Consider the following 27330-nt stretch of genomic DNA (forward strand, 5'->3'; position numbering starts at 1 on the left):
TCTTACTGTAGCTTATTCTTGGACCTGTGACTGCTGCTTCTTATACTCTTAAGGTAACAGTGCTCAAATATTTTGCCACAGCCCCACAACCATTGGAAGCAACCCAATATATCACTCTAGGTATCTGACTTAATAAAACAAAGACAGAACACAAGTTTTTGTTTCAAATCATTTATATTTGGTTAATTCATAGTTTAGCTATTTCATATAAGAGCACAGCATTACTAAATACATGTTTGTCTTTACAGAGGAGAAATACTGTATGATGAATGGTGAGTGACATACGGCAGGGGAACTACGTTGTAAACATTATTTAATACAATTTGTTTATTTGTTGCATATGCATATTGTTCAAAACATAATATAGTTGCATCATCTAAGTTAAAAAATAATAATTAAGGAATACAGGTAGGGTTTACGGGGATGAGATAATTGATATATGCTGCTACTAGATCATTATCTGTCGTCTTTATGTAGTAGGTTAGTATTGGTCTAATTTAGGCTCTTACCTCACTAGTGTCCAAAATCATGTATGTGGATGGAACCTATTAATTCCAATGACCCTATACCCACCGGTGCTTGGGGACAGGCCAGGGCAGTAGCCCATCTTTGGGCGCTGTCCGCTAATTTATTTGCTTTCACTGCAAGAGTTAATAAAGAGTCTTCCATTGGCTCCTGCTCCCCCTTGAACAAGAACAATGGCAGATTACCAATGCACCAATTATATAACGCCAGTGAGTAACCAACCCTAAACAAGCTGAGTGTACAATGAGATAAGTCAGAATGAAGACTACAAAATACCATAACGAGAAGAATGTTGTTAAAAACACAATAAGAAACACTAAACATCTCCATTTTATGTAAAGTTAACCAAAATATATGTGTCTGTTCCAATCTGCACAGGTGTGACTGCAAAATAGTCATCATGCTCTTCCTATATTTTAAATAAATTTCATGGAAATGCAAAGATGGTATGTACTGTACTGTAGTCAAGATGTCCACATTCAGAGTGTCGGCACCAGAATGTCTTCATAGTCTGAATGTCGACACTGATATAATGTCTACATTGCGCATGTCGACAGACTTAATGTTGACAGCTTACATAAGAGTTAGGGTTTGGCTGCCGTTAGGGATAGCATTACAGTTTTAAATGCATGAAAAACGCTATGTTGACATGCCGGCTGTCGACATTGTGAATGTCAGCACGTCACATGTCCACATAATGTCTATGTTGACAACCTGAATGTCGACATTTTGTAGCACATCTGCAAAGATAATATTGTAGAAAGAAAAAAGCCCTGTTACATGCAATGCTGAGATCTGTCAATATAGGAAAATCATATCTGACTATTGAATCTGCACAGGCATAGAGGCTGAGACGCAGAGATGGACGCAAATCGTGTCTGTGCGACATCTTCGGTCTCGGCAGATCTGAGAAGGTATGCAAATGCCGCAGGCGTCGCCCCACCAACAACTTCTCAAATCTGCAGCTTGCGTCTGAAGACTCAGCATCGGAACGAACATCGGGAACATCTGTTGCACCTTCAAACCTCTCAGCAACAATATGGTTACTCAGAATGTCCGTCGCTACTGAGATGCGGGGACTAGAACCACTGTGTCCCGAGACGCGGTGGCTGGCTGTGACATGCCCCCAAAACGGTCGTGACATGCCTGCCTCTTATTTTCAACTCCCCATCACCTCCCCCATGTGGTCGCTGGCTGTCAATCAAACTGCCTCTAAATCCACACTGCGACCGCTGTCGGGAAACCTTCATGGCGCATGCACAAGTGCTGCTCGGACGAATGTGCATTAGACAAAAATGTCGTCCAGTTGCGAAAGAATCCAAACTGCGACCACCTCTGAATCAGCCTCATAGAATGTATAGTTTTCTGTGCTTTTAAATGGTATAGTAAGACGCCAAAGAATCAATAGACAACACTTCTCTAGAGTACTGCAAAAACTTATAGTCTACTTATTGTTATTATTATTGCTGTAGGTTCCTTTCAAACTTTTTTCAAATACAAGTTTTTCACATATATTTTGTCGCTGTTCCGATTACACTTTGCAGTCCTGTATGGTAACCTTTGCGATATAGGGGCTGATGTATTCAATAATAATCGCATTTTTATAAGTAAAAATATTGCTCAAAATCGTAACCCATTTTTTTTTTTACTGAGTGTATTAAAATAATAGACCTCTATACCTGTATTGCTTTGATTGGCTATCCGATGATGTACCTTTGTGTTCTGATCGGCTACAGGACGCTTTAGTCCTGGGAACATTCTGACACCGTGATTGGCTGTTGCATTGCATTACAAAGTTGCTTACACGCAGACATCAACGTAAAAACAAATACAATAGGTGTTTGCTCCTCAATCTACCATTACGTAATAATAATGGAGTGGTTCTGCAAACATCAGGCGATAAGGTTTTGGAAGGTTTAGTTGTATTGGCCAATGGCTGCCGACTGTTTAGTAAAATAAAGTGTTTTGAATGTGGAGCAGCGACGTAGAAGATGGGTCAAGTTTATGCACCTGTAATCAAATCTGTGACTTAAATAACTAAAAAGCAAAATGAATACAATAAAAATAAAATCCTATTCATTATTTTAAAAGAATTTCTCCCACGCAAATTCCTCCTCGCACACATGCACATTCAGTGTCAAGATGGATTTGTCATGTGTATTCATAATATGAGTTGCGTTTAACACTTGCGCTGCCGGAGGGAGCTGCTCCACATTGCAATAGCAATGTTTTGCAATACCCTATCCAGAAGCAGAAGAGTTAAGGTGGATGTCCCTTCCCGAGGTCTCTCATCTTCAGCTCAGCCCCTCCATAGATATGCAGTCACACAGAGTTCTTCGCTCCACCTTAAGGAGAAGTGTCTCCGTCTTAAAGAGAGAGAGAGAGCAGATGTTATTAACAAATTAAAATAAAAGCTAGAAAAATCTACATTGCTGTCTATGATGTATGTGGAGTTGTTGCCCATAGCAACCATAAAGATTCTAGCTATTATCTTCTAGAAGGTGCTAGATAAATGTAGACTCTGATTGGTTGCTATGGACAACAACACCACTTCTAAAAAAAACCCGCACTTTAGTAAATATACCCCAATAAATGTGTAATGTCACAGAAAAGAGCATGTCTTATAACAATTTAAATCAAACTATGACTAGATTAACGAAGACTGGGACAGGGGGTGTGGCCATGTCATGAAGGGGAGGGGTATGTATCACTGAGGGGGTATGGCTGCTCCCCAGGGGTATGTCTAGAACAAATAAAAGTTAGAGTTTTCTACTGCCAGTCCCCCACCTGTAACCCGGCATTTGCTGCTGGCAGGAGTGGCAGGCGTGCACGGCACCCACCCAATGGACAGACATACCAGCACTAATGATCCCGTCCAACCATACACTGAATTTTACTCCCTCACTCATAAGTTGGTGATTAATTGTAGCATCAGTTTGTCTCCAAGCCTGAAGCTATAGTGGCGGAAGTGTCTACATAGGTCTCAGTAAATGTTTGGTCTCCACTAAAATGGCCACTTCCTATACAACTCACTAGTCAGTAATGTGGAAGGTAATTCAATTGTGCGGAAGACTTTACACAGCCTCTTTTCCCCCAGAAAAATGAACTAACCTGGAGTTCTTCTTCCTGCATAAGCCGCAGGCAGATACTTTACTGATAGAGCCATATTCCTGCATGATGTTCTCACAATGTCAGTCTCCAGTCTATCTGTATCTGAGGCCTGTCTGTGTCAGTGTGGATGTCTGTATCAGGGAATCAGTATGATTTACCACCGCACGCATGGAATCCCGACACCAGCATCCCGGCAGCAGCGGAAATCCCGATCGTCCTCAGGTAAATATTAACTAACCTAATTCTACCCCCTAACCCTCCCTTAGGGGTGCCTAACCCTAACCTCCCCCCCAGTACCTAACCCCCCCTCTAAGTGCCTAAACCTAACCCCCTCTTCCCCGCTACCTAAACCTAAGCCCCCCTGGGGGTGCCTAACCCTAACCTCCCCCCTGGGGTGCCCAACCCTAACCCCCCCTTCCCATAGCCTAAACCTAAGCTCCCGCGGGGGTGCCTAGCCCTAGGTCCCCCCGGGAACCCTAAACCTAACCCTCCCCCCCCCGCAGCTATCCGCGCTCGGCGCCCGGCGTCCCTTCTATCGGTAAGCCGGGCGCCGGTCTCCCGGCGTATGTCTAATGACAGGCATCGGCATATCGATGCCTGTCTTTAGACCCTTGCCGGGATATGACAGTCGGGAAGCCCGCTGTCGTGATTAGGTCCGCCGGCTTCCCGACTGCATACCTGTATCAGAGAGGGTTGGGGGGAGAGGGTCCCGCATGTTTCATTTTCATCTCACTGGGCCCCACAATTTCTGATCATTTGCCTGTAATGAGAATAGTGATTGCTTTTAGGCCATACTTGCCGACTTTGTGGCTGCCCCTCCGGGAAGGGGAATGCAGGTCGGCTCAGCAAGGGGTGAGTGGGAGCGTGTTGCTGGAAAATGAGTGGACCCATGAGTGCGATGATTGTGGCCTCGCCCCCTGCTACACAATGCCGCAATTACCATCATTGTGAAGTGATTGCGGGGCCATGATGACGTGATTCAGCATGAATTGCGTCATCGGCCTCCCGGACTGCCCACTTTCACTCGGTAAGTGGGCAGTTGCAGGTGGGGGGGGGGCAGCAGATTCCGGGAGACTTGCCCACTCTTCTGAGCGCCCAGGAGAGCCATGACGATTTTCGGGGGCTTTGAGGCCATTCCGCAACAGTAGGAAAGTATGTTCTAGGCATTTTATGAAAACGATGAGTGCATTTATCGGCAATACAGCCCTGAATGTGCTGGTATTTACAAGTGACTTAACAGAAGATATTGCCTTTATAAACAATCGTCTACAGCACATACCCGTGAGTCCAGGTTGTAAGCTGTCTTTTTGAGGTCTTGTAGTGCTCTCTGCATAAATTCAAAGGCATGGCAATCCACACAGGGGCGACCTGGGAACGTAAAGTGAATTTACATTGTCATACAGTTATGTGGCTCTTGATTAGTGCAGATTCCAACTTCTAGGTATAGCTGGAGGATGATGACAGCTTTAATTCTAGTGGTAACTATCAGCAATTATCCTTCCAATTCCTAGAACTTTGCTTTCTTTGAAAGTCTCAATGGCAGTCGTCTGTTAATCCCCAAATAAGTGAAAGGGTAATTATAATGAACTGTACTCAGATATAGATGCAAATACATGAAACAATGAATTGTTTGCAATATGTATTTATTTTTATTCATCTTAAAGTACATGGTACAAAGGCTACTGTAACTGGTAAAGTAGGCACAAGCTGGCATTAGTGCCAGTGTCTTGCACATCTGCACATTCACACTGTTTTCTGGGCATGCGCAGAGCGATTTACTTGTAAATATGCTACGCTAACTGGCGTATTTCTCACATTAACAATGAAAATGAGTCACACAGAGATAAAACCAGACGAAGATAAGGTGGTGAACAAACTGAGCAGTGAGCCACTGCAATTCCTTGCGCTCTTGTTGTATAGTGTGTGTATATATATATATATATATATCACTCACCTTCTCCCACACCCCCCGGCCTGGGGGTCGCCATGGTGGTGGTGTTGGGGTCCTTCTATCCACCAGTTATTCCTACCAGCTAATACCCTCTGAACCATCTCTTACATTCCCCACATTTGAGGTTCATGCTATACGCCTCTTCCAACCAGTAAACCTCAGAGTCGCTGTCATTTACCGTCCCCCTGGCTCTCCCTCCAAATTCCTTGACAACTTCACTTCCTGGCTCCCTCACTTTCTCTCCTCAGATCTTCCATCCATTATCCTAGGTGATTTTAATATTCCTATTGACATTCCTACAGAATCCTCTACAGCTAAACTCCTTACCCTCACCTCTTCATTTGGTCTCGCCCAATGGACCTCATCACCCTCCCATGTGAGTGGGCACTCACTTGACCTGGTCTTTACTCACCGTTGTGATATCTCTGATTACTCTAATTCCCCATTCCCCCTCTCTGACCATCACCTTCTCTCTTTTAACCTATCCCTCTCTCCTTCCCCTCCTTTACCTCCTAAGGCTACCATTACTAAGCGTAACATTGAGGCTATTGACACTGTTGCTTTTTCCTCTCTGCTGGACTCGCTTCTTTCACCTATCCCTTCTCTCTCCTGTCCTGAACAAGCTACTTCCTTGTACAATTCCTCCCTTACTTCTGCTCTTGACTCTGTTGCTCCGGCAATAACTACTCAACCTCGCAGATTCACACCACAACCCTGGCATTCCAAATGCACCAGGTACCTGCAAAAGTGTTCAAGAATTGCTGAGCGTCAGTGGAGAAAATCACGCTCTAAGGCTGACTTCCTCCATTTCAAATTTATTCTCTCATCCTACAGTGCTGCCCTGTCCCTCTCCAAACAAACATATTTCAAGAACTTCATCTCCTCCCAGTCCTCAAACCCCCGGTGTCTCTTTGGCACGTTCAGCTCCCTCCTCTGCCCTTCCCCTCCTCGCCTCCCCTCCTCGCTCGCTGCCCTTGACTTTGCCACCTACTTTACATCTAAAATAGACTCCATACATGAGGACATCATATTCCATCAGACCCTCAGCACTCCTCCCCCTCCTTTCCCTGACCAACCCTCCCCTTCTGTCTCACCAACTCTGACATCCTTCTCCCTTGTTTCTGGAGAGGAAGTCATGGCCCTCATCAGGTCCTTCCCTCCTTCCACGTCCCCTCTTGACCCTATCCCTTTCCGTCTCCTCTGTTACCTATCTCCTTCTGCCTGTTCCCATCTTGCTCACCTCCTCAATCTCTCCCTATCATCTGGCACTGTCTCTTCTGCATTCAAACATGCCCTTGTCTCCCCCATTCTTAAAAAAACACCCTTGATCCTAACATACTCTCCAACTACAGACCAATCTCTCTCCTCCCTTTTGCTTCCAAGCTCCTTGAGCGGATTGTTTACAACCACCTTAATACCTTTCTTTCCTCCCACTCCCTCCTTGACTCATTTCAATCTGGCTTCTGTTCTCTCCACTCCACTGAAACTGCCCTCACAAAAGTCAGCAACGACCTACTTGCTGCTAAATCCAAGGGCCACTACTCTCTGCTCATTCTCCTTGACCTCTCTGCTGCATTTGACACTGTAGACCACCCTCTCCTCCTGCAAATCCTTCACTCTCTTGGTTTATGTGGCACTGCCCTCTCCTGGCTTTCCTCCTACCTCTCTGATCATTCATTCTCTGTGTCCTCTCATGACTCCTCTTCCCCCCCACTTCCACTAACAGTAGCAGTTCCCCAAGGTTCTGTTCTTGGACCTCTGCTGTTCTCCCTATATACATCCTCTTTAGGTGAACTCATAAACTCCTTTAACCTCCAATATCATCTCTATGCTGATGATACTCAAATTTACCTTTCCACCCCTGAGCTCTCCCCCTCGCTCCTTACCCATATCTCCAGCTGTCTCTCTGCTGTCTCTTCATGGATGTCCCAGCGCTTTCTTAAACTTAACATGTCTAAGACTGAGCTGATCATCTTCCCACCCTCTTCCACTACCTCACTTCCCACAATTTCATTATCTATCTATTGATGGCACAACTATCTCCTCTAGCCCCAAAGTGCTCTGTCTTGGAGTTATCCTAGACTCCTCCCTCTCCTTTAAACCACACATTCAGCACCTCTCGCAGTCCAGCCGTTTCCACCTAAAAAATATCTTGAGGATTAGACCCTTTCTCACCCAGTATGCCACTAAAACCCTCATTCACTCACTGGTCATTTCCAGATAGGACTACTGTAACCTTCTCCTAGCTGGCCTCCCAGTCTCTCACCTCTCTCCACTACAATCTGTTCTCAATGCTGTTGCTCAGCTCATCTTCCTTTCCAGACATTCTACATCTGCCTCCCCTCTCCTTCAAGCCCTACACTGGCTCCCCTTCCCCTTCAGATGCCAATTCAAGGTTCTTACACTCACCTACAAAGCCCTCACCAAATCTTCTCGCTCATACATTTCTGACCTTCTCTCCCTTCACACTCCTGCCCATCCACTTCGCTCAACAAATGCATGCCGCATCTCTTGCCAACTGATTACTTCCTCCCACTCCCGCATCCAAGATTTTGCCCGTGCTGCTCCCTACCTTTGGAATGCTCTCCCTCTCCATATCAGACTCTCCAACTCTCTACTAATCTTCAAACGGGCTCTCAAGACCCACTACTTCATCAAGGCCTTCCAGCTCTCATCCTAATCCACTTCATGCTCTTTCCTCCCTATCTTCCCCCTTCTGTGTCACGCCTGTCTGTCTGCCCCTCCCCTTTAGAATGTAAGCTCTCACGAGCAGGGACCTCTTCCCTCATGTGCTTCTCTTTACATTTTCTTCTACTCTTTACTCCGCATAAGGGCACCTAACACGTGACTGCCAACTCCCTGCTGCATATTGGGAGTGCTTTAATCGCTATTGCAGCAATGTATATAAATCGTGTCCTTGTCTTGCACTGTAATGTACTGTAAGTTACTTGTTTCTTGTTCACTTACTAGTTCTATGTACCATGTAAGGCACTGCGAAACACTTGTGGTGCCATATAAATAAAGGATAATAATAATAATATATACAGTATATATTCAAAACCTGCTGCAAGTAATTAAGGTCTAGTTAAGACCCTAGAGATATAGGGCTGTATTCAGAGGCGGCCGTACGGTCTACGACCGCACGGCCGCCTCGATGTTTGTCTAGTGCGCATGCGCATGAGGGAGCCGGCTCCCTCGTGCGCATGCGTGAGACCCGCTACGACCGACAGCGCTGGTCGTAGCGGGTCTCCTTCCAAAGGGGGCGAGCTGTCGATGTTTATTGACAGCTCGCCCCGTTTGGAAGGCGGGCCGGGGGGGTGGCAGCCCAAACGGAGGCGTTCCCATGGGAACGCCTACCATTTGGGGGAGGCCCCACTGACATCACAAGTGATGTCAGTGGAGAGCTTCCGGCTCTGACAGAGCCAGAAGCTCTCCAGGGCTTACGACAAGTGAGACCCTACCCTAGGGTCTCGTCGTAAGCCCCGATGGTCGCGATGGTCATCACCCGAGCGGTCGTTAGAGCTGTGGGTGTTAACCCACAGCCTAACGACAGCAACAGAGGCGGGCGGTCAGGATGCAAGTGGCCGCCCAGTTTCTGAGCGACCGCTTGCATCCTCCGTCCGCCTCTGAATGAGGCCCATAATCTCAAACAAAGAATAAAAATAGGATGATTACTGTGCTTGATATTTGAGTAGTATTTAATTTATATCAATAACCAATGTATAGAAAAATATACATAAATAAGTATATATATGTTTGCTCTCTATTAATAAACAGGAGGCTTGTTTAATTTCAACAACAATGGTTTTATTACTAAAAGCATAAACACAAACTAAAAATTCAACACATAACAAATAACTTCACATGTAGAGCAGCATATTTCATAATACACATGTATAGTTGTAAAAACCACAGTAGCTTCAAAAAAGATATGAAGAATCCATTTTCAGGATGTGGTCGGCATCCCAGCGTGCGGGATGCCGACGGTTTGAACACCGGTTTTGAAATCCCGACAGGTCGGGATCCCGGCACCAGTATCTCGAAGGTAAGTATGGGGTGTTAGGGGGAGGTTAGGGTTAGGCATTAGGGGGAGAATTAGGGTTAGACACCAGGCAGGGAGTGTTAGGATTAGGGTTAGGTAGCGGGGTTAGGGTTAGGCACTAGGGGGAGGGTTAGGGTTAGACACCAGGTAGGGAGTGTTAGGATTAGGGTGCGGGGAGGGGGAGGTTAGGTTTAGGCTCTAGGGGGAGGTTAGGTTTAGGCACCAGAGAGGGGGTGTTCGGTTTAGGGTGCGGGGAGGGGGAGGTTAGGTTTAGGCACTAGGGGGGAGGTTAAGGTTAGGCACCGGGGAGGGAGGGTTAGGGTAGGAGTTAGAAAAATACTTACCTATCTTCCCTATGGGTGTCAGGGTGTTGGGATGCTGCTGTCGGTATTCTGATCAGCGGCATCCCGACAGCAGGGATTTCATAGCCAACCCCTATATTCTATTGCATTACTTGCAATCCAAACCACACAAAAGGTGACTTTGCTCTTTACACTTATAACTTTCTGATAACACTCCTGGTAGTTAGATTACCTCAATCTTTATGAGCCGGGTGCTCCTCTCCCCACAAGGAGCCGCGGCTGGAGGTAGGGGTGAAGTTTATGGCAGCATGCAGCAGCTTCTACAATCTGTTCCCGGCAGCTCGGCACATATATCTGGGTGTGTCACAGAGTCAACGTGGTTCATCCTGTGAATGACTGGGACTTTCTCAAGCCAGTCTTGAGAAAGTCCCGGTCAATCACGGGACAAAACGCATTGACGTCATCCTCCATATATTCTTGGTTTCTGCCACCGCTCCGATTTATGCTGTGACTCACCCAGATATTGTAGCAGCCGCTGCACACTGCCGTAAGCTTCAATCCTACCTCCAGCCATGGTTCCCTGTAGGGAGAGGAGTACCCGGTAAATGGACCTCTGTGTGGCCACGCATTTTCAATGGTCCATTCTTCTTCTTCATCATTATATACAATTGTGTGCAAAAGGACACCGGCTCATACAGAGTAATGCAGAGACACCTATGTTCAAGAATTGCATACTAACGGCTGCTTACTAATACCCCTTTCACATTGCAAAAGTAACTCGGGATATTGCCGGGTCGAAGTGCAGTGTGAACGCGCCACTAGAAAAATTCCCGGGTCAAACAACCCGGCATTTCAACCCTGCAATCAACCAGGGTTGAACACTGGACCGACCCAGGTCGTAGTGCAGTGTGAACAGGCCCTACCCGGGTTATCCAACCCGGGACTCAGCAAACACAGCTGATTGGATGAGTCTCACTTGATGATGTCAGCAGCCAGACACACAGGCAGCACACTGCAGAAAACAGCAGAGGCAGCATTCCCGCAGTCTGAAATAATAATACCACTACTGTCATTACAGTGATGGCTCATTGGAGTGATGAAGAAGTGAACTGTACACTATGCTGTCAGAAGCTGCATCATGCTCTCACTGGCTGAATCATATAGCAGTAAAGCACAAACACTCATGAACTCAGGGCTACAGTTCCATCAGCCATGATTCCTGCAATGCTGGGAGCAGCCCCCCCACCCCTCACTTTTGTTCCCTTTTGCCATCTTATCTTTGTAAGCCTGAAAAAGTAAACTTTTAATGATATTCATAGGGCTTTACAGGGCTGACCTGGGTTCATTGTGAACTGGGCCAACCCGGGAATAACCTGGGTTGAAGGTGCAGTGTCAAAGGGGTCTGACTCGGGTCGTAGCTGGGTTGGACCAGTGTTCAAAATCCCAGGTCAGGGGTATAATTAACCAGCTTGCATGCTTTTTAAGTGAGGACACTGAACTGGCTACTAATTGGCTCATGTTTACTAAATAGACAACTAACAACACAATTGTGGACCTATTTATAAGAACAAAGTAACCTTCTTGTGTGGTTTGGATTCCAACCAATAGAAAATAGATAATTCATATCTTTTTTGAAGCTACTGTGGTTTTTACAACTATACATGTGTATTATGAAAGGAATCGGTATGGAATCCCGGCTGCCGCATGGCCGGCAGTTCGATTCCCGGCAGCGGCAGCCCGACAGATCAGCAGAGCCCGGCAGCGGAAGCCCGACAGCGCTGGAAATCCCGATCGTCCCTAAGGTGAGTATAAACTAACCTAACTTAACCCCCTAACCCTCCTTAGGGGTGCCTAACCCTAACCTCCCCCCGTGCCTAACCCTAATCCCCCTCTAAGTGCCTAACCCTAACCCCCTCCTTTCCCACTGCCTAAACCTAACCCTCCTAACCCCCTCCTTTCCCACCCAGGGGGGTGCCTAACCCTCCCCCCCCGGGGGTGCCTAACCCTAACCCCCCCTTCCCTAGCCTAACCCTAACCCTCCCAGGGGGTGCTTAACCCTAAGTCCCCCCCGGGTGCCCTAAACCTAACCCTCCCCCCCCGCGGCTGTCCGCTCATGGCGCCCCCGGCATCCCTTCGATCGGGATGCCGGGCGCCGGTCTCCCGGCGTCGGGTAAATGACAGGCGTCTAGATATACACGCCGGCCATTTATCCCACGCCGGGATAAAGCAGCAAGGAAGCTGGCTGTCGGTATTAAGGCAGCCGGTTTCCCGACTGCATACCTTATGAAATATGCTGCTATACATGTGAAGTTATTTGTTATGTGTTGAATTTTTAGTATGTGTCAATGGTTTTAGTAATAAAACCATTATTGGAGAAATTAAGCAACCCACCTGTTTACTAATAGAGAACAAATATATATATATATATATATATATATATATATATATATACATATACACAGTATATATACTTATTTATGTATAGTTTTCTATACATTGGTTATTAATATAACTCAAATACAATTCAATACCAAGCGCAGTAATCATCCTATCTTTATAGAGATAAGCTGGTGTTAACCATAGCAGCCAAATTGGTATTTGTTTGTATTTTCTAAACATTAGTATAATAAGTATGAAACATGGTTGCTGTGGGTTACAGAACCTTTTTTCTGTACACCAGTTTTCATAAATGTCTCCCACAGGGATGTGGACAATATCTCGACCGCAGGAATCCCGGAGGAAAGCTGGCAGGAGGGTTAGGCACTAAGGGGGGAGGGTTAGGTTAGGGTTAGGCACTAAGGGGGGAGGGTTAGGTTTAGGGTTAGGCATTAAGGGGGAAGGGTTAGGTTTAGGGTTAGGCACTAAGGGGGGAGGGTTAGGTTTAGGGTTAGGCACTAAAGGGGAGGGTTAGGTTTAGGGTTAGGCACTAAAGGGGGAGGGTTAGGTTTAGGGTTAGGCACTAAAGGGGGAGGGTTAGGTTTAGGGTTAGGCACTAAGGGGGGAGGGTTAGGTTTTGGGTTAGGCACTAAAGGGGAGGGTTAGGTTTAGGGTTAGGCACTAAGGGGGAACGGTTAGGTTTTGGGTTAGGCACTAAAGGGGAGGGTTAGGTTTAGGGTTAGGCACTAAGGGGGAACGGTTAGGGTTAGGTACTAAGGGGGGAGGGTTAGGTTTTGAGTTAGGCACTAAGGGGGGAGGGTTAGGTTTAGGGTTAGGTACTAAGGGGGGAGGGTTAGGTTTAGGGTTAGGCACTAAAGGGGAGGGTTAGGTTTAGGGTTAGGCACTACGGGGGGAGGGTTAGGTTTAGGGTTAGGCACTAAGGGGGAACGGTTAGGTTTAGGGTTAGGCACTAAGGGTGGAGGGTTAGGTTTAGGGTTAGGTACTAAGGGGGGAGGGTTAGGTTTTGGGTTAGGCACTAAGGGGGGAGGGTTAGGTTTAGGGTTAGGCACTAAGGGGGGAGGGTTAGGGTAGGGAGAGGGGGAGGGTTAGGTTTAGGGTTAGGTACTAAGGGGGGAGGGTTAGGTTTTGGGTTAGGCACTAAGGGGGGAGGGTTAGGTTTATGGTTAGGCACTAAGGGGGGAGGGTTAGGTTTAGGGTTAGGCACTAAGGGGGGAGGGTTAGGGTAGGGAGAGGGGGAGGGTTAGGTTTTGGGTTAGGCACTAAGGGGGGAGGGTTAGGTTTAGGGTTAGGCACTAAGGGGGGAGGGTTAGGTTTAGGGTTAGGCACTAAGGGGGGAGGGTTAGGGTAGGGAGAGGGGGAGGGTTAGGTTTAGGGTTAGGCACTAAGGGGGGAGGGTTAGGTTTAGGGTTAGGCACTAAGGGGGGAGGGTTAGGGTATGGAGAGGGGGAGGGTAAGAATACTGACCGACAAGTGTCGGAATTCTAACCCTGTTGGGAGGATTCTGACCACCGGTATCCCAAGCGCTGGCATCCGGTATCCATCCCCTCTCACATACTAGTTACTAATAAAGTATCTTTCTTTTCAGACCCCTGCATTTCCTTCATGCCTTTCCCAGTCCTGATTTCTGTACCTGCTCCATTTTGTTCTGACCTAAATCATTTTAGGTCTATATAAAATGGGCGAATCTGTGGATGTCATGTTCTTGAATGGTCCTAATCTAAAGTTAAACATAAATTGAGAATCACTGCCATGTTCCATTCTCAGGTGACCGACTTGTTCCCCTGTGAGGAGGCCAAGGAAGCATGCACTGCCCGGTAGGGAAGGATTTGTTTCCTATAATATGCTACTAGAACATTAAATGAAAACAGAGAATGAAGTGACACAATATGATGGCTTACTCTCTGGTGGGATAGTGGTGCCGGTCACTTCCTCTGCTAGGACAAGCTTCATGAACGGCAGACCCATGGTTATCACCAGGAGGAGCAGGGAGTAGATGCAGGTCCTTGTGCTTCTATAAAACATTGTACAACGTCTGTCCTTCTATTCCCCCTACAAAGAAACAGAATGATTTATCTCGTTAAACACTGAGAGCAAGAGAACAAACAGAAGCTGCGTTATTATGGGGTTATGATTAGTAGCTCAGTGGCTTCCTGACCTCCATTTATGATGTGTGTAGAGTGCAAGGCCAGTGGGCACAGTTAAGGCCCCCATACATCAGAGATTGATTGCAGCAATCGTGCAATTTGCAATCGATTGTGTATAAAAATCTTTCCCTTTTTCAATCGATTGTGGCAATTCTGCAATCTGCAATCGATTGAACAAGGGAACGATTTTTATACACAATCGATTGCAAATTGCACGATTGCTGCAATCAATCTCTGATGTATGGGGGCCTTTACTGTAGCAGGTGTGTGGATGTGTGCAGCTGGGGCAGGAATACACATCTTGTTCCCACCACCACATAGAGACCAGGGGGTAAATTTACTAAAGTGAGAGTTTTTAGAAGTGAGTTTTAGAAGAGATGTTGCCCATAGCTACCAATCAGATTCTACTTAACATTTAACTAGAACCTTCTAGAAGATAATAGCTAGAATCGCTCCATCATTCTGCTCGATTCTCAGGCTCCGGCTGCTGCTCTGACACTGTGTTCTCCCGGCAGAATACAGTAAAGTTTAGAAGAAAAAAAAAAAACTTTTTTTTTTCTAAAATTTACTGTGTTCTGCAGGGAGATCACAGTGTCAGAGCAGCAGCCGAAGGTGGAGGCGGCTGCAGCGGCCAGGTAGGTGTGGGACTGGGGGGGCACACAATTACCACAGCTGTAGGCAGTGCTGCGCATGCGTTGCTTATACGGATGTATCAGTGCAAGCGCAGCACTGATTCCAGCTGGGTTAAGTTAGAGCTTTTCGGAATAGATACTTATGGGGAGGAGGAATGATGAATTCCTCTGGTAATTAGGTAGAACTTCATGCGATTTATAAACCTAATTACCTCCATCAAGTTTTTAGTAATGATGAATAGGCCCCTTAATGTTTTCCCTGTAATATTTCTGGAGAATAACTGGGACAGCGCAGATTCACGCACCTGGGCGTTCGTTCCACTTCACATCAGCCCCAAAGTGTGTAATGGGTCCTGATGGATAATATGGGAATGGTTCAGAGACGCACGCAAAAGCCAACGCAGCAACGTTTATTGGCAAGCCACCGACTGCGAGTTTAAGCAAATGGCGCACAAACTCCTTCCCTGGTGTACATCTGTCCCGCCGAATGTGCAAGGACCAAGATGCCCACTCTTCGCGCCCGTGCACGGTGTAATATTGATTGGTGCATCCTTATACACCACCATCGGTCGTACCATTGACACTTGCGAGAGCCCTGCGGCAGGTGCAGAGCCTCCGTCTGACCATGGCCTCCTAATGACTGCGGCTGTGCGTCTGGGAACACATACGCTTATATTGACACTCCCGCGACACTCCCATTACATGCCCACTAAATGGACCATTTTTGCGTTCACTACTAGCCGCCACCCAGGAACGCCCATCGCTTTACCCCTAGATTTCTGATACTGTCCCGATGGCCACAGCACCTTTGTGCATAAGCTCTGAGCAACGCATGCGCCATATGGGCTTTTCAGAACTTTCTGCATATGCGCAGTTGCAAATGAGCATTCAACTACGTGAACATCGGCAGTGCGAGCGGATTGCCTGTGACTCAGGCCCTACGTACCTAACCTATGTATTCCCACTCCCTTAGTGGTGCCTAACCCTAACCTCCCCCCGGTGGTGCCCATCCCTAACCCCACCGTCCCACACACTAAACCTAACCCAACAGGGGCTCATAAGTATATTAACCCTCCCCTCTCCCTACCCTAACCCTCCCTTAGTGGTGCCTAACCCTAGCCTCCCCCCGGTGGTGCCCATCCCTAACCCCCCCTTTCCACACACTAAACCTAACCCAACAGGGGCTCATAAGTATATTAACCCTCCCCTCTCCCTACCCTAACCCTCCCTTAGTGGTGCCTAACCCTAACCTCCCCCTGGTGGTGCTTAACTCTAATCTCCCTCCATTGGTCCCTAACCCCCCCTTCCCGCACCCTAAAACTAACCGTCCCGGGGGCCTAACCCTAACCTCCCTCCCTGGAGCCTAACCTTCCCGGGGGGGTGCCTAACCCTTATTTCCCCCTGGGGGTACTTAACCCTAATCTCCCTCCATTGGTCCCTAACCCCCCCTTCCCGCACCCTAAACCTAACCATTCCGGGGGCCTAACCCTAACCTCCCTCCCTGGAGCCTAACCTTCCCGGGGGGTGTCTAACCCTTATTTCCCCCTGGGGGTGCCTTAACCTAACACCCCCCTGCCACGGCTAATGCTAACCTGTCCCCTCTTACCTTCGTTTAGGACGCCAGCTGTCAGGATTTCGGTGTCGGGCTAAAGATAGGCGTCTGTATTTCGACGCCTATCTTTAATCCCGAGTTGGGCTTTCAACATTGGGATTCCGACGGCCGGCATCCTGGCCGTCAGTAAATTCACTACATTCCTGTCTGGTCCTATCGCACTCCAGGACACACATCCATAGAGATCAATGAGATGTTTCAGCAAATTAAAATTGACTGCAAATATCAGTGTATGGAGCCAGAATCCGTTTGCAAAGGTCACATTGAAAAAAGTTTGCAAAGACAAATTTGGAGAATCTGTATCTGGAGACATCGCCAGGATGAATGCTGCACTCATACATATATGGCCTGTGCACGGATTCCCTGGTATATATAGCATGGGTGCAGGGTGTGAACCCATGCTACATAGATCCAGATCCATTATACCTCTACTGTCCCCACAGGCAAATGCAGGAGGGGGTTTCTGGTTGCCTGGAAACCCCTCTCCCCAGCCCACACCATGACCGCAATTGAAATGCTGTAGTATATAGTACAATCGCGCTGCATGTTTTGTTTTCCTCAGTATCACAAATGATATAATTAGCACTATCTGTGGATCTTTTAACATGTCAGACAGTAATGAACACACCTGTGCACCAACTAGGAAAATTGGAAAACATGCACTGTTAGGGGTGTACGATGTCTCTGCACATGCGCCCGCCGCCAGGGCGTCCATGCAGCAGACCTCCCCCGCCCTATAAGTGCTCCCGGTGACACCATCTTTTCATGAGGTATTCAGAAAGATGGCGCTGACACAGCAGACAGAAATGTCTCTGGCACTCTGTCAGAATCTTTGCTCTCTAGTGCGCATGCGCCATTTTTACGAATATTGACATAAAGATGGCAGCGCCAACCACTGCAGAAGGGCTCCATTGTCTCTAGGAAAAACATCCCTGCCTATTAGTGAATGTGTTTGTTGCTATTAAATCAAATGTTTGAAAGGACCAAACCTTGTGCTTGTGTCCTTGTTGTGCGTATATGCGTATGTGCGGTAGGAAGTACCTAAACCTGCTGCCCGTGCTACATTTGCAGAACTAGACGTATCTTGTGACTCAGCATATGGTTATAAATCTGTTATTTTTACAGGTGGTTTATTGAGAGTAAAATATGTCCAACGTGCGTCCATCTCTGGCCCATGGAGCTTACATGTGATTTTTTTGCACTAATGCGAATGCAGCACCAGTGGGTAGGTGCCCTTCGACAATTTATTGGGTATGTTGCGCAGTAGCAGTAGAGCTTCAGAGATATAAGAGGTATTACGGCTCACTGTGTTACCTCACATTCTACTTACAGTAGCCCATCTACAGAATATACCAGCGGATGGCCTTCATCAGCACCTTTGACCAATAGATTTAAAGCAGCAATAGATATCAAATCTAAATCAGGCTCGCTTAGAATATTTTTTCTATTGCCGTTTTTAACTGTATCAGCCAAAGCCGCTAATCGTGGCTGGTTAGTTAATATACCCCAAGACTCACCTGACAATGACGTAAATTTATAACATACAGGTTTTAATTTGCGATGGAACGCACCTGAATGCAGCTATTCTAGTCCCAATGTCTTTAACGCTTACGTGTAATTTTCAGTGTCCTCCCAGGATATGTCCTACATTTTTGAGTTCCACTCTTTTTAATCTACAAATTAAGTACCGATTTTAAAAAAAATGTAAGGGAGATGTATTAACGGCGACATCGCCGTTGCGGTACATCCCCCCCCGACTTCGCGTACATACCGCGGTTCATTACCGCGGTATGTACCAAGGATTTCGCAAAGGACAGCTCTCTCGATGAGAGCTGTCCTTTGCGATGCTGGCGGGCAGAGGGACTTCCGGGTTAAACACCCAGAAGTCCTTCTGCGCATGCGCAGAAGGAAGCGGGCCGTGGGGGCTCATGGGAGGGATCCTATTGGATCCCTCCCAGCCCCGAGCGTCGCGCTTAGAAGCCCATAGGCTTCTATTGGGTAATGCCACCTGAAGGTGGCGTTACCTAGCGACGCGAAGCAGCAGAATGCAGCGCATTCTGCTGCTTAATACATACGGGGAATGCGGTAAAACCCCCGAAAACGGCATTTTCGGGGGTTTTACCGCATTTTGCCGTTAATACATCTCCCCCTGTATATGTTAAATGAAACAATATGTGGTGCTTCAGCTCTATACATTAAACTTTACTTGCATGAGGAACGCACAAGGCGGCGGAGAGATGTAAGGGGAATCTGCAGGAAAGATCCGGTGAATTTGCTCCAATATGTACTGAATTCATGCCAAGCATGATTGCTTTTTTACTTTACTACAACTGGCTTTATATAGGTTTTACTCAACTGCTGCATGTTATTACATAGATTGAACTAAAATCAATTATCCTATACAAATATATTTAATAAGCCTATCTCTTAATATTTTAAAATATATTGATTTTTTCTTTTGCCACGACTGACTATGGGGTTAAACGTTGGCAGTATTGTTGTTCTCTCCGATTATTTAATAAGGGTATGCTACATGCTTTAAATGGTTTCATAAAAGGTGACACTGATCCCCAGCGCTCCCGTTTTATTATTTGGGATTTCTATTATTTGGTGGCCAGATGGTGGGTTCTGAAATTGATTGCGGCTGGGTTCTAAGAAACAACAACAAATGATAAAACTTGTTGCGTATGATAAATGGTGCTCCAGCCAATCAGCTCCCAACTGTCATTTTTCAAACAGATGACAGTTGGGTAGAAATATCGAAAAAAAATTCCCAAAAGCTGTGTAAAACAATTTATTTCTCACAGTACAAATCCAACTGCAATTTCAATAAAAAATATACTTTACGAACACACATAATAAATCACTTGATATCATTCTATAAAAATGTAGCAAAAAGTATTAAGCTTATAATAGCAGCCTCATATGCACATAGTAATATGAAAAAACGGCCAATATTCAAAGGATTTATAAGAGATGAAGTCCTTATTGATTATATTGCAGAGAGTATACAGCGGTAATTACCATTTAATCGCGTGCTGTGATGCAGCGTTGTTACCAGCTCAAAATTGAGGGTATAGAGCATATTGCACCCACACCTATAGGGGGGATACAGATTTCATAGACTTTGTGTTCATGAGGCTTTCTGGATGTGCACTCTGCATACTGTGAATCCAGAGGGTCTCAAAGAAATGGTAGAAATTGATTTCTAGAGGGCTTATTCTGGCTGGGACCCATAACACTAATGAGTGGGGCTTAGGGTTGGATAATTAATACATTTATTGGGGGTTGTAAATTAATCAGTGTTCTCCCCAGGCTGTTTGTTGCGGGCGCAAGAAACAGCTACCGCCCGGGCCCCGCCACAATGTGCCGCGTCCCCTGTCGCCCGGTCACCCTCAACATGCCCTTGTTGCCACGGACATGGAAGCCAGATGTGATGCCAAGCTGCGCCGATGTCACATGCTCTTCACATCGGAGGCTCCGTGTCCCCCGGCAATAAGGACACATTACTGAGGGTTCTGTGTGACGGGATGTGGCATTGGGGCAGAGGGAAAGTTCCGGGCAGAGGACTCCGGATTGGGGCGGGGGAAAGTGCCGGGCAGGGGATGCCGCATTGGGACAGGGAAGTGCTGGGCAGGGGACGCGGCATTGGCACGGGGGGAAGTGCCGGGCAGGGGATGCGGCATCGGGGCGGGGGGAAGTGCCGGGTTGTCCATCACAGTACAGGGTGGTGTCAGGCTGGAGGGCAGAGATCTTTCCCCTTCAATAAAAGCAAGGGTGTGCTGTTCGGGCCGGAACAGTCGCTTGAACACATTAAAGAGTGTAGTCCTGCGTCCACTCTCTCTGTGTAGGAACTGAAAAAAAAATCTGTGAGGCCAGTATCTGGGAGCCTGCAAGTTGGGCCAGTATCTGTGTACAGTAGCTGTATAAAAAAATACATTCTGTGGTGCCAGCACTAAATAACCTGATGCTGATTTCACTAGAGGAACCAGATCCTACAGACTTTGAAAAAGTTGCAGATGACTGGGCCTCTAAGAAAAAAAGGAGAGTTAATACATAAAATGTTATCTCAAGATGAAATCATTATAAGGTCTGGGTTTAAAACATTTTATTATTGCGAAGGCCCACACCCAGCTATTTCTTGATGCTACCCGACTGGAAAAAATTTATGTGGAGAACACTGATTAATAATATTATCACTATAATATTTTTTTATTTGGAAACCCGGTATAATTTTTTGATTGGATATCCGATTTAATGTCTAAGGATTTTTTTATGTGGGTCGGGAGTTTGAGAGACAAGGTGAATGACTGATATGAAGGAGCCATTATTGTTATTTAAGACTGTTTAATTTTATTTTCATTATAATATATATATATATATATATATATATATATATATAATGCAATCCTTTTACATGGGTGTTAATAATGGGTTATATAGTTTTAAATTGTTCCCAAAAGCTGTTTTCATGTTTGTATGTGATAATAAGATACAATAGGTGTGTGCAGGGACGGACTGAGGCTGTATATCAGCCCTGGCAGTCCGCCCTGCACTCGCGTGTGAAGGGGACGTGGCTAAATCAAGGGGGCAGATGCCAGAAGTGCCCGATGGCCAGTCCGGCCCTGGGTGTGTGAGACCTCACTTGGTAGGTTCTCTTTTACTTAAATGAAAAGCCATCTGTGAGGAGACACACTACTGCCTTTTGATAAAAACCTCTGTGGGAGGGGAGAACGCATCAAGGGGGTCTAATATAGACTGATTTTTGCAGCCTCCTCTCTCTAAATATACTTTTTGCACCTTATTCGGCTGTGGACTCAGAGCGGTGACCACAGAGCGGGACCTAGCGGATGTGCTATCAAGTGCACTTGTGATTTATAGACACAGACTGCCCCTTTCCAGGAGACGGAGCTGATTGAGGCTAGGCAGAGCCGTAGCTAGACTTTTTGGCGCCCTGTGCCATAGAGAGCATTGGAACCCCCCTCCCCATCCCCCATTTTGTAAATAGGGACATAGATAGTGCACCTGAAAAAGGGCCATGGCCTCATGGGGAAGGGCCAGGGGAGGCCAGGAGATGCTGGGGATAAAAGAAGAAGAAGCTACAAGTGGGAATGATAATAAACAGGAAAATTGGCATGCCCAAACAGCACCCCCTGCCCTGTGGTGCCCTGTGCCATGGCACTGGTCACACTACCCTAGTTACAGCCCTGCGGCTAGGAAACAACTAATACTATCCCCCAAAGGACACGGTCCGGAGTGGCCGAACGGAGAACGTACCTGGGGTGAGACCTGGCCAACAGGAACTGTAGAGGAACTGCGTTACACTAACAAGCAGCACGCTGGTAATAACGCTGCACCACAGCACAAGATTATATGGTATTTACCGCTGTATACTCTATATTCCACATAGTGGACTGATGATTATTATCTCTCTGCAATATAGTCAATAAGGACTAAGCGGTGGTTTGGTGGCGGTTTCTATTCTATTCTAAACCTCGGCGGTTTGGTGGCGGTTTTGCAGCGGTTTCTAAATGACAGCCCTGTTCTATTCTATTCTAAAATGTGTTTTGATGGCAGTTTTGCAGCGGTTTTGGCCTTAGTAAATCTGCAGATAGCAAAACCGCTGCCAAACCACAGTCAAAACACATTTTATAATACAGGGCTGCCATTTAGAAACTGCTGCAAAACCGCCACCAAACCCCCAGGGTTTAGAATAGAATAGAAACCGTCGTCAATCCGCCGCTTAGTAAATTTTGCCCTTCATCTCTTCAATATTGGCCGTTTTTTCCGATTACTATGTGCATTTGAGCAGTGGCGTAACTATAAATTTTGCCCCCCCATGCCAAAAAAGTTTCAGACACCCCCCTCCCGCCCAACTCCCCCCCCCGCCCAAAGATCAAACACACCCAAAGACGACGTTTAAGGTGTGTGGTTACATGATACAGCAACGTGCCTTACAGATTATGACACACTAAGTAATGCCACTTACAACACAGTGTGCCACACCGGAATGCCCCTTACAACACATTATGCCACACAGCAATGCCCCTTACACATGCCACCCTATAATAGTGCCCCTTATGCAATGCCCCCTGTAGTAGTGCCCATTATGCAGGGCCCCCTGTAATTGTGCCCATATGCAGTGCCCTTTGTAGTTGTGCCCCTTCAAGTAGTGCCCCCTGTAGTTGTGCCCCTTCTAGTAGTGCCCCCTGTAGTTGTGCCCATTTTAGTAGTGCCCCATGTAGTTGTGCCCAGTAGTTGCCCCCTGTAGTGAGCCCCCTGTAGTTCCCCCTTGTAGTTGCCCCCAGTAGTGAGCCCCCTGTGGTTGCCCCCAGTGGTGAGCCCCCTGTAGTTGCAACCAGTAGTCAGCCCACTCTAGTTGCACCTAGTTGATCCCAATAGTGAGGCCCCTGTAGTTGCCCCTAGTGAGCCCCCTGTAGTTGCCCCCAGTAGTGAGCCCCCTGTAGTTGCCCCCAGTAGTGAGCTCCCTGTAGTTGCCCCCTGTAGTTGCTCCCCCCCCCCCGCGCGCACACAAACACACAAAAAAACGAAACCAAAAAAAAACACTTACCTTTATACCCGCTCCAGTGCTGCTGCCGCCCATACCCCGGCGTCCGTTCCTCGGCACTATGGGAGTGACGTCATGACGTCACTCCCATAGTGCTCTGCGGGACCCGGAAGATGGAGCTCACTCTTGAGCTCCACCCCTGGCGTCCGCTCCTCGGCACTATGGGAGTGACGTCATGACGTCACTCCCATAGTGCCCTGCGGGACCCGGAAGTCGGAGGGAGCAGTAGTTACGCCACTGCATATGAGGCTGCTACTATAAGCTTAATACTTTTTGCTACTTTTTTATTGAATGATATCAAGTGATTTATTATGTGTGTTCTAAATGTACCTTTTTATTGAAATTGCAGTTGCATTGGTACTGTGAGAAATAAGTTGTTTTGAACAGCTTTTGGGAAGTTTTAGTGTGTTTACTGGCGCAGACACACTTTTTATATATATATATAAGTATTCACATTGGGCAGCCTCTATCTATAAAGTGCACCTGCTGTTTCATTTCAGATGACAGTTGGGAGCTGATTGGCTGGAGCACCATTATCATACACAAAGAGTTTTATCACTCCTTGTGATAAATGAGCCACATAAGATCTCTGAGGTTTGGCTGCAAACCCTGGTGGCCATGGGAGTAGCTATAGTGGATGCAAAGGGTGCCATTGATGTGGGACCCAGAGGCATAAGGGGTCCTGGGGCCAGCTCATATAGATGTCTACCAAGTTCCCGAAATTCCCTGATAAGAAATTGGGGTCACCCATTGCCCGGACCTGAAAAGGGGAACTCGTCAGTAAAGCTTCACATTGATATGATCCCTCTCCAACAATCCTGTTTCACACTGGGCCTCATTTATTAACGAGTTTTATCAAAATGAGAGAACAATGACAGTTGGGAGCTGATTGACTGGAGCACCATTTATCATACACAGTGACATTTATCACTCGTTTTGGTGATAAAACTCGTTAATAAATGGGGGCCTCAGTCACAACTGAGCTAGTCAGTAACCCCCAGCACTGACAGAGAGTAGGCTTCTCCTTGTTTACAGTCTTCGTAAAGCTAGGGGGTGGGAATCGAGCTTTGAAATAGGGACAGTGTGCTTGTCCTGCTTTAGGAAGTATCCCCCCCAGGTAGAAGCTGGTTGGTCCCTGTCAGCTGTGCGGCATAATGTGAACTCGAGGCACTGTGTGGCATAATGTGACCTAGAGGCACTGTGTGGCATAATGTGAACTAGAGGCACTGTGTGGCATAATGTGAACTAGAGGCACTGTGTGGCATAATGTGAACTAGAGGCACCTTGTGGAATAATGTGAACTAGAGGCACTGTGTGGCATAATGTGAACTAGAGGCACCGTGTGGCATAATGTGAACTAGAGGCACTGTGTGGCATAATGTGAACTAGAGGCACTGTGTGGCATAATGTGAACTAGAAGCACTGTGTGGCATAATGTGACCTAGAGGCACTGTGTGGCATAATGTGAACTAGAGGCACTGTGTGGCATAATGTGAACTAGAGGCACCGTGTGGCATAATGTGAACTAGAGGCACTGTGCGTCATAATGTGAACTAGAGGCACTGTGTAGCATAATGTGAACTAGAGGCACTGTGTGGCATAATGTGAACTAGAGGCACTGTGTGGCATAATGTGAACTAGAGGCACTGTGTGGCATAATGTGAACTAGAGGCACTGTGTGGCATAATGTGAACTAGAGGCACTGTGTGGCATAATGTGAACTAGAGGCACCGTGTGGCATAATGTGAACTAGAGGCACCGTGTGGCATAATGTGAACTAGAGGCACTGTGTGGCATAATGTGAACTAGAGGCACTATGTGGCATAATGTGAACTAGAGGCACTGTGTGGCATAATGTGAACTAGAGGCACTGTGTGGCATAATGTGAACTAGAGGCACTGCAATGTACCATATTGCGAACTGGGGAGAATGCAATGTGGCATAATATGAACTGGTGGTACTATGTGGTATAATGTGATCTAGGGAACTTCTATGGGGCATAACATAAACTAGGGCAATATTATGGGGCATAAAATGAACAACCATGATGGAACGAACTGTTTCTCAAAGAGCATTGGGAAGGAGCCCCTTTAAAATTGCTACGGGGCCCACAAAGTTCTGGCTATGCCCCTGCTGGTGGCCAAACTGATTTAGCTCAGTTGTGCCACACTGACCTTGGATGACCAACTTTAAAATGTTGTCAAATGAAAAGAGTGACCCAGGGAGCGGTAACCTGAGGTTCTGAGGATTAAGGCCCTGATTCAGAGCCGGACGCTCTGACAGAGCGCTCGCTCTGAATCAGGGCCGTCCTATCTAATTTTAGAGCGGCCTCCTGGCCGCTCGCATAGCTGTGGGTGACCACCCACAGCTATAGCGAGTGGCCAAAAAGATGGTTGTGATGGTCAAGACCATCGCGACCATCGGGCTTGCGACGAGACCCTTGTGGTAGGGTCTCGTCTGCCGCAAGCCCTGGAGTGCTTTTGGCTCTATCAGAGCCAAAAGCACTCCCACTGACATCACTAGTGATGTCAGTGGGGCCAGCCCCAGACGGTAGGCGTTCCCATGGGAACACCTCCGTCTGGCCAACCACGCCCCCGGCATGCCCACCAAAGGGGGCGTGCTGTCACTCACCATCGACAGCACGCCCCCTTTGTAGCGAGACCCATAGCGATGGCTTGCCCGTCGCTATCCGGGTCTCGCGCATGCGCGCGACGGAGCTGGGTCCGTCGTGCGCATGCGCACTGGCCCAACATCGACCCGCTTGCGAGCGCTCAGCACTCGCGAGCGGGTCTGAATCAGGCCCAAAGTGTAAGTAGTTGAATAACGTGTTATAGAGGGCCCCAGCAAAGGAAACAAGATTAAGGGCCTGATCCGGCAGTGTCTTTTGGCAGTCGCCCGCCTGCGACTTTATACAAATGCCGCTACAAAATAAATGAAATAACACCATTGTGATCAGTAATGTCTGCATTGATCAAATTGATATAAAGTGTCATTTTAACTGTTCTGTTCAAGTGACATAACACGAGGATGTTGGGGGTTGTTGCCCTTGTAAAGTAAACTGGATTATCTTTGATCCAGAGACAACCACAATTTTATATCTGGAAACCCAGACTGTTTTAACTAACAATGCACATATATAATATGTAGTTTACGGTAGAACAGCGAGATATGGAAATAATTAGCAGATTTATGTATAAGGAAAAATACAGATATTAAACCTGAATAATACTATCTATTTACCCACATGGAAGTATAGTTAAATATATAATATCTATTTTATTTTTGTCAGTTAATTAGAAACAACTCTATGGCTCGACAACAAAACATTTACCAGCTTCTGCTAGCCAGACATGAAGACCTAACAAAGCAGGCACCAATACATCTAGCAAACCTCCTCATTGCATTTTAATTAAGTGGAATGTTACCCACATGTCATAGAACTGAGAAAAGCACAGCGCGCAAAGTCCACCGTACCGTACCCATTGCAGTAAATAACACTTGAGTTGGCTTTTCTGCAGCGACAATCCTTTTTGTGAGCCAGACAATGCAGAAAATCACCCATTAACCCCCTGACATCCTACAGGGCCTGAAATCCTCCCCCATCCCTTACCCCAATCAAAATGACAGTGTCAATATTTCCAATGTAGGATCAAAATAACACATGCACCATATAGATTGCATTACACATTTAATTATATAACCTGTAAAGGCCAATATTGCTAATTCCATCATCCAGGGATGTGCTCTAGTCTGTAATGGCAGCACAGACCCTCATGATTGAAACTGACACTTTCATCAAAGACAGGTACATCAAGCACTTTCCAAAATATATTTCCTTTAGATGCATGTTGCATTAAAATGCAGACTAACATAGGCAAGCAAAGCACCATTCTATGTGACATAAAAGTAGATTTATTCATGCAATAAGTGGCAGCATGCAGAGTACCTTGTTCTTTGATTTTCTTTTGTCTTCTGGGTATGAGAAATGGCTGCTCCGATCTGCGAGCAGAAGAGCATTTGTGAGCAAGTGTTTTTTTTTTTTTTGT

At 46.7% G+C, this 27330-nt stretch overlaps 1 protein-coding gene across 1 annotated transcript; it reads right to left on the reverse strand.

Moving 5' to 3' along the window:
- Positions 1–155: 155 nt before the first annotated feature.
- LOC148479089 (NELL2-interacting cell ontogeny regulator 1-like) lies at positions 156–27330 on the reverse strand. The gene is made up of 4 exons (XM_088454966.1): positions 27231–27330; positions 14227–14377; positions 4916–5004; positions 156–2891 (listed from the first exon to the last, which is right to left on the reverse strand). Exons 2-4 carry the CDS (start codon positions 14348–14350, stop codon positions 2820–2822), a joined length of 285 nt encoding a protein of 94 aa, XP_088311092.1. The 5' UTR covers positions 14351–14377; positions 27231–27330; the 3' UTR covers positions 156–2819.

This window comes from Taudactylus pleione, unplaced genomic scaffold (assembly GCF_031769625.1).
Source record: "Taudactylus pleione unplaced genomic scaffold, aTauple2 ptg000638l, whole genome shotgun sequence".
Classification (NCBI taxonomy): domain Eukaryota; kingdom Metazoa; phylum Chordata; class Amphibia; order Anura; family Myobatrachidae; genus Taudactylus; species Taudactylus pleione.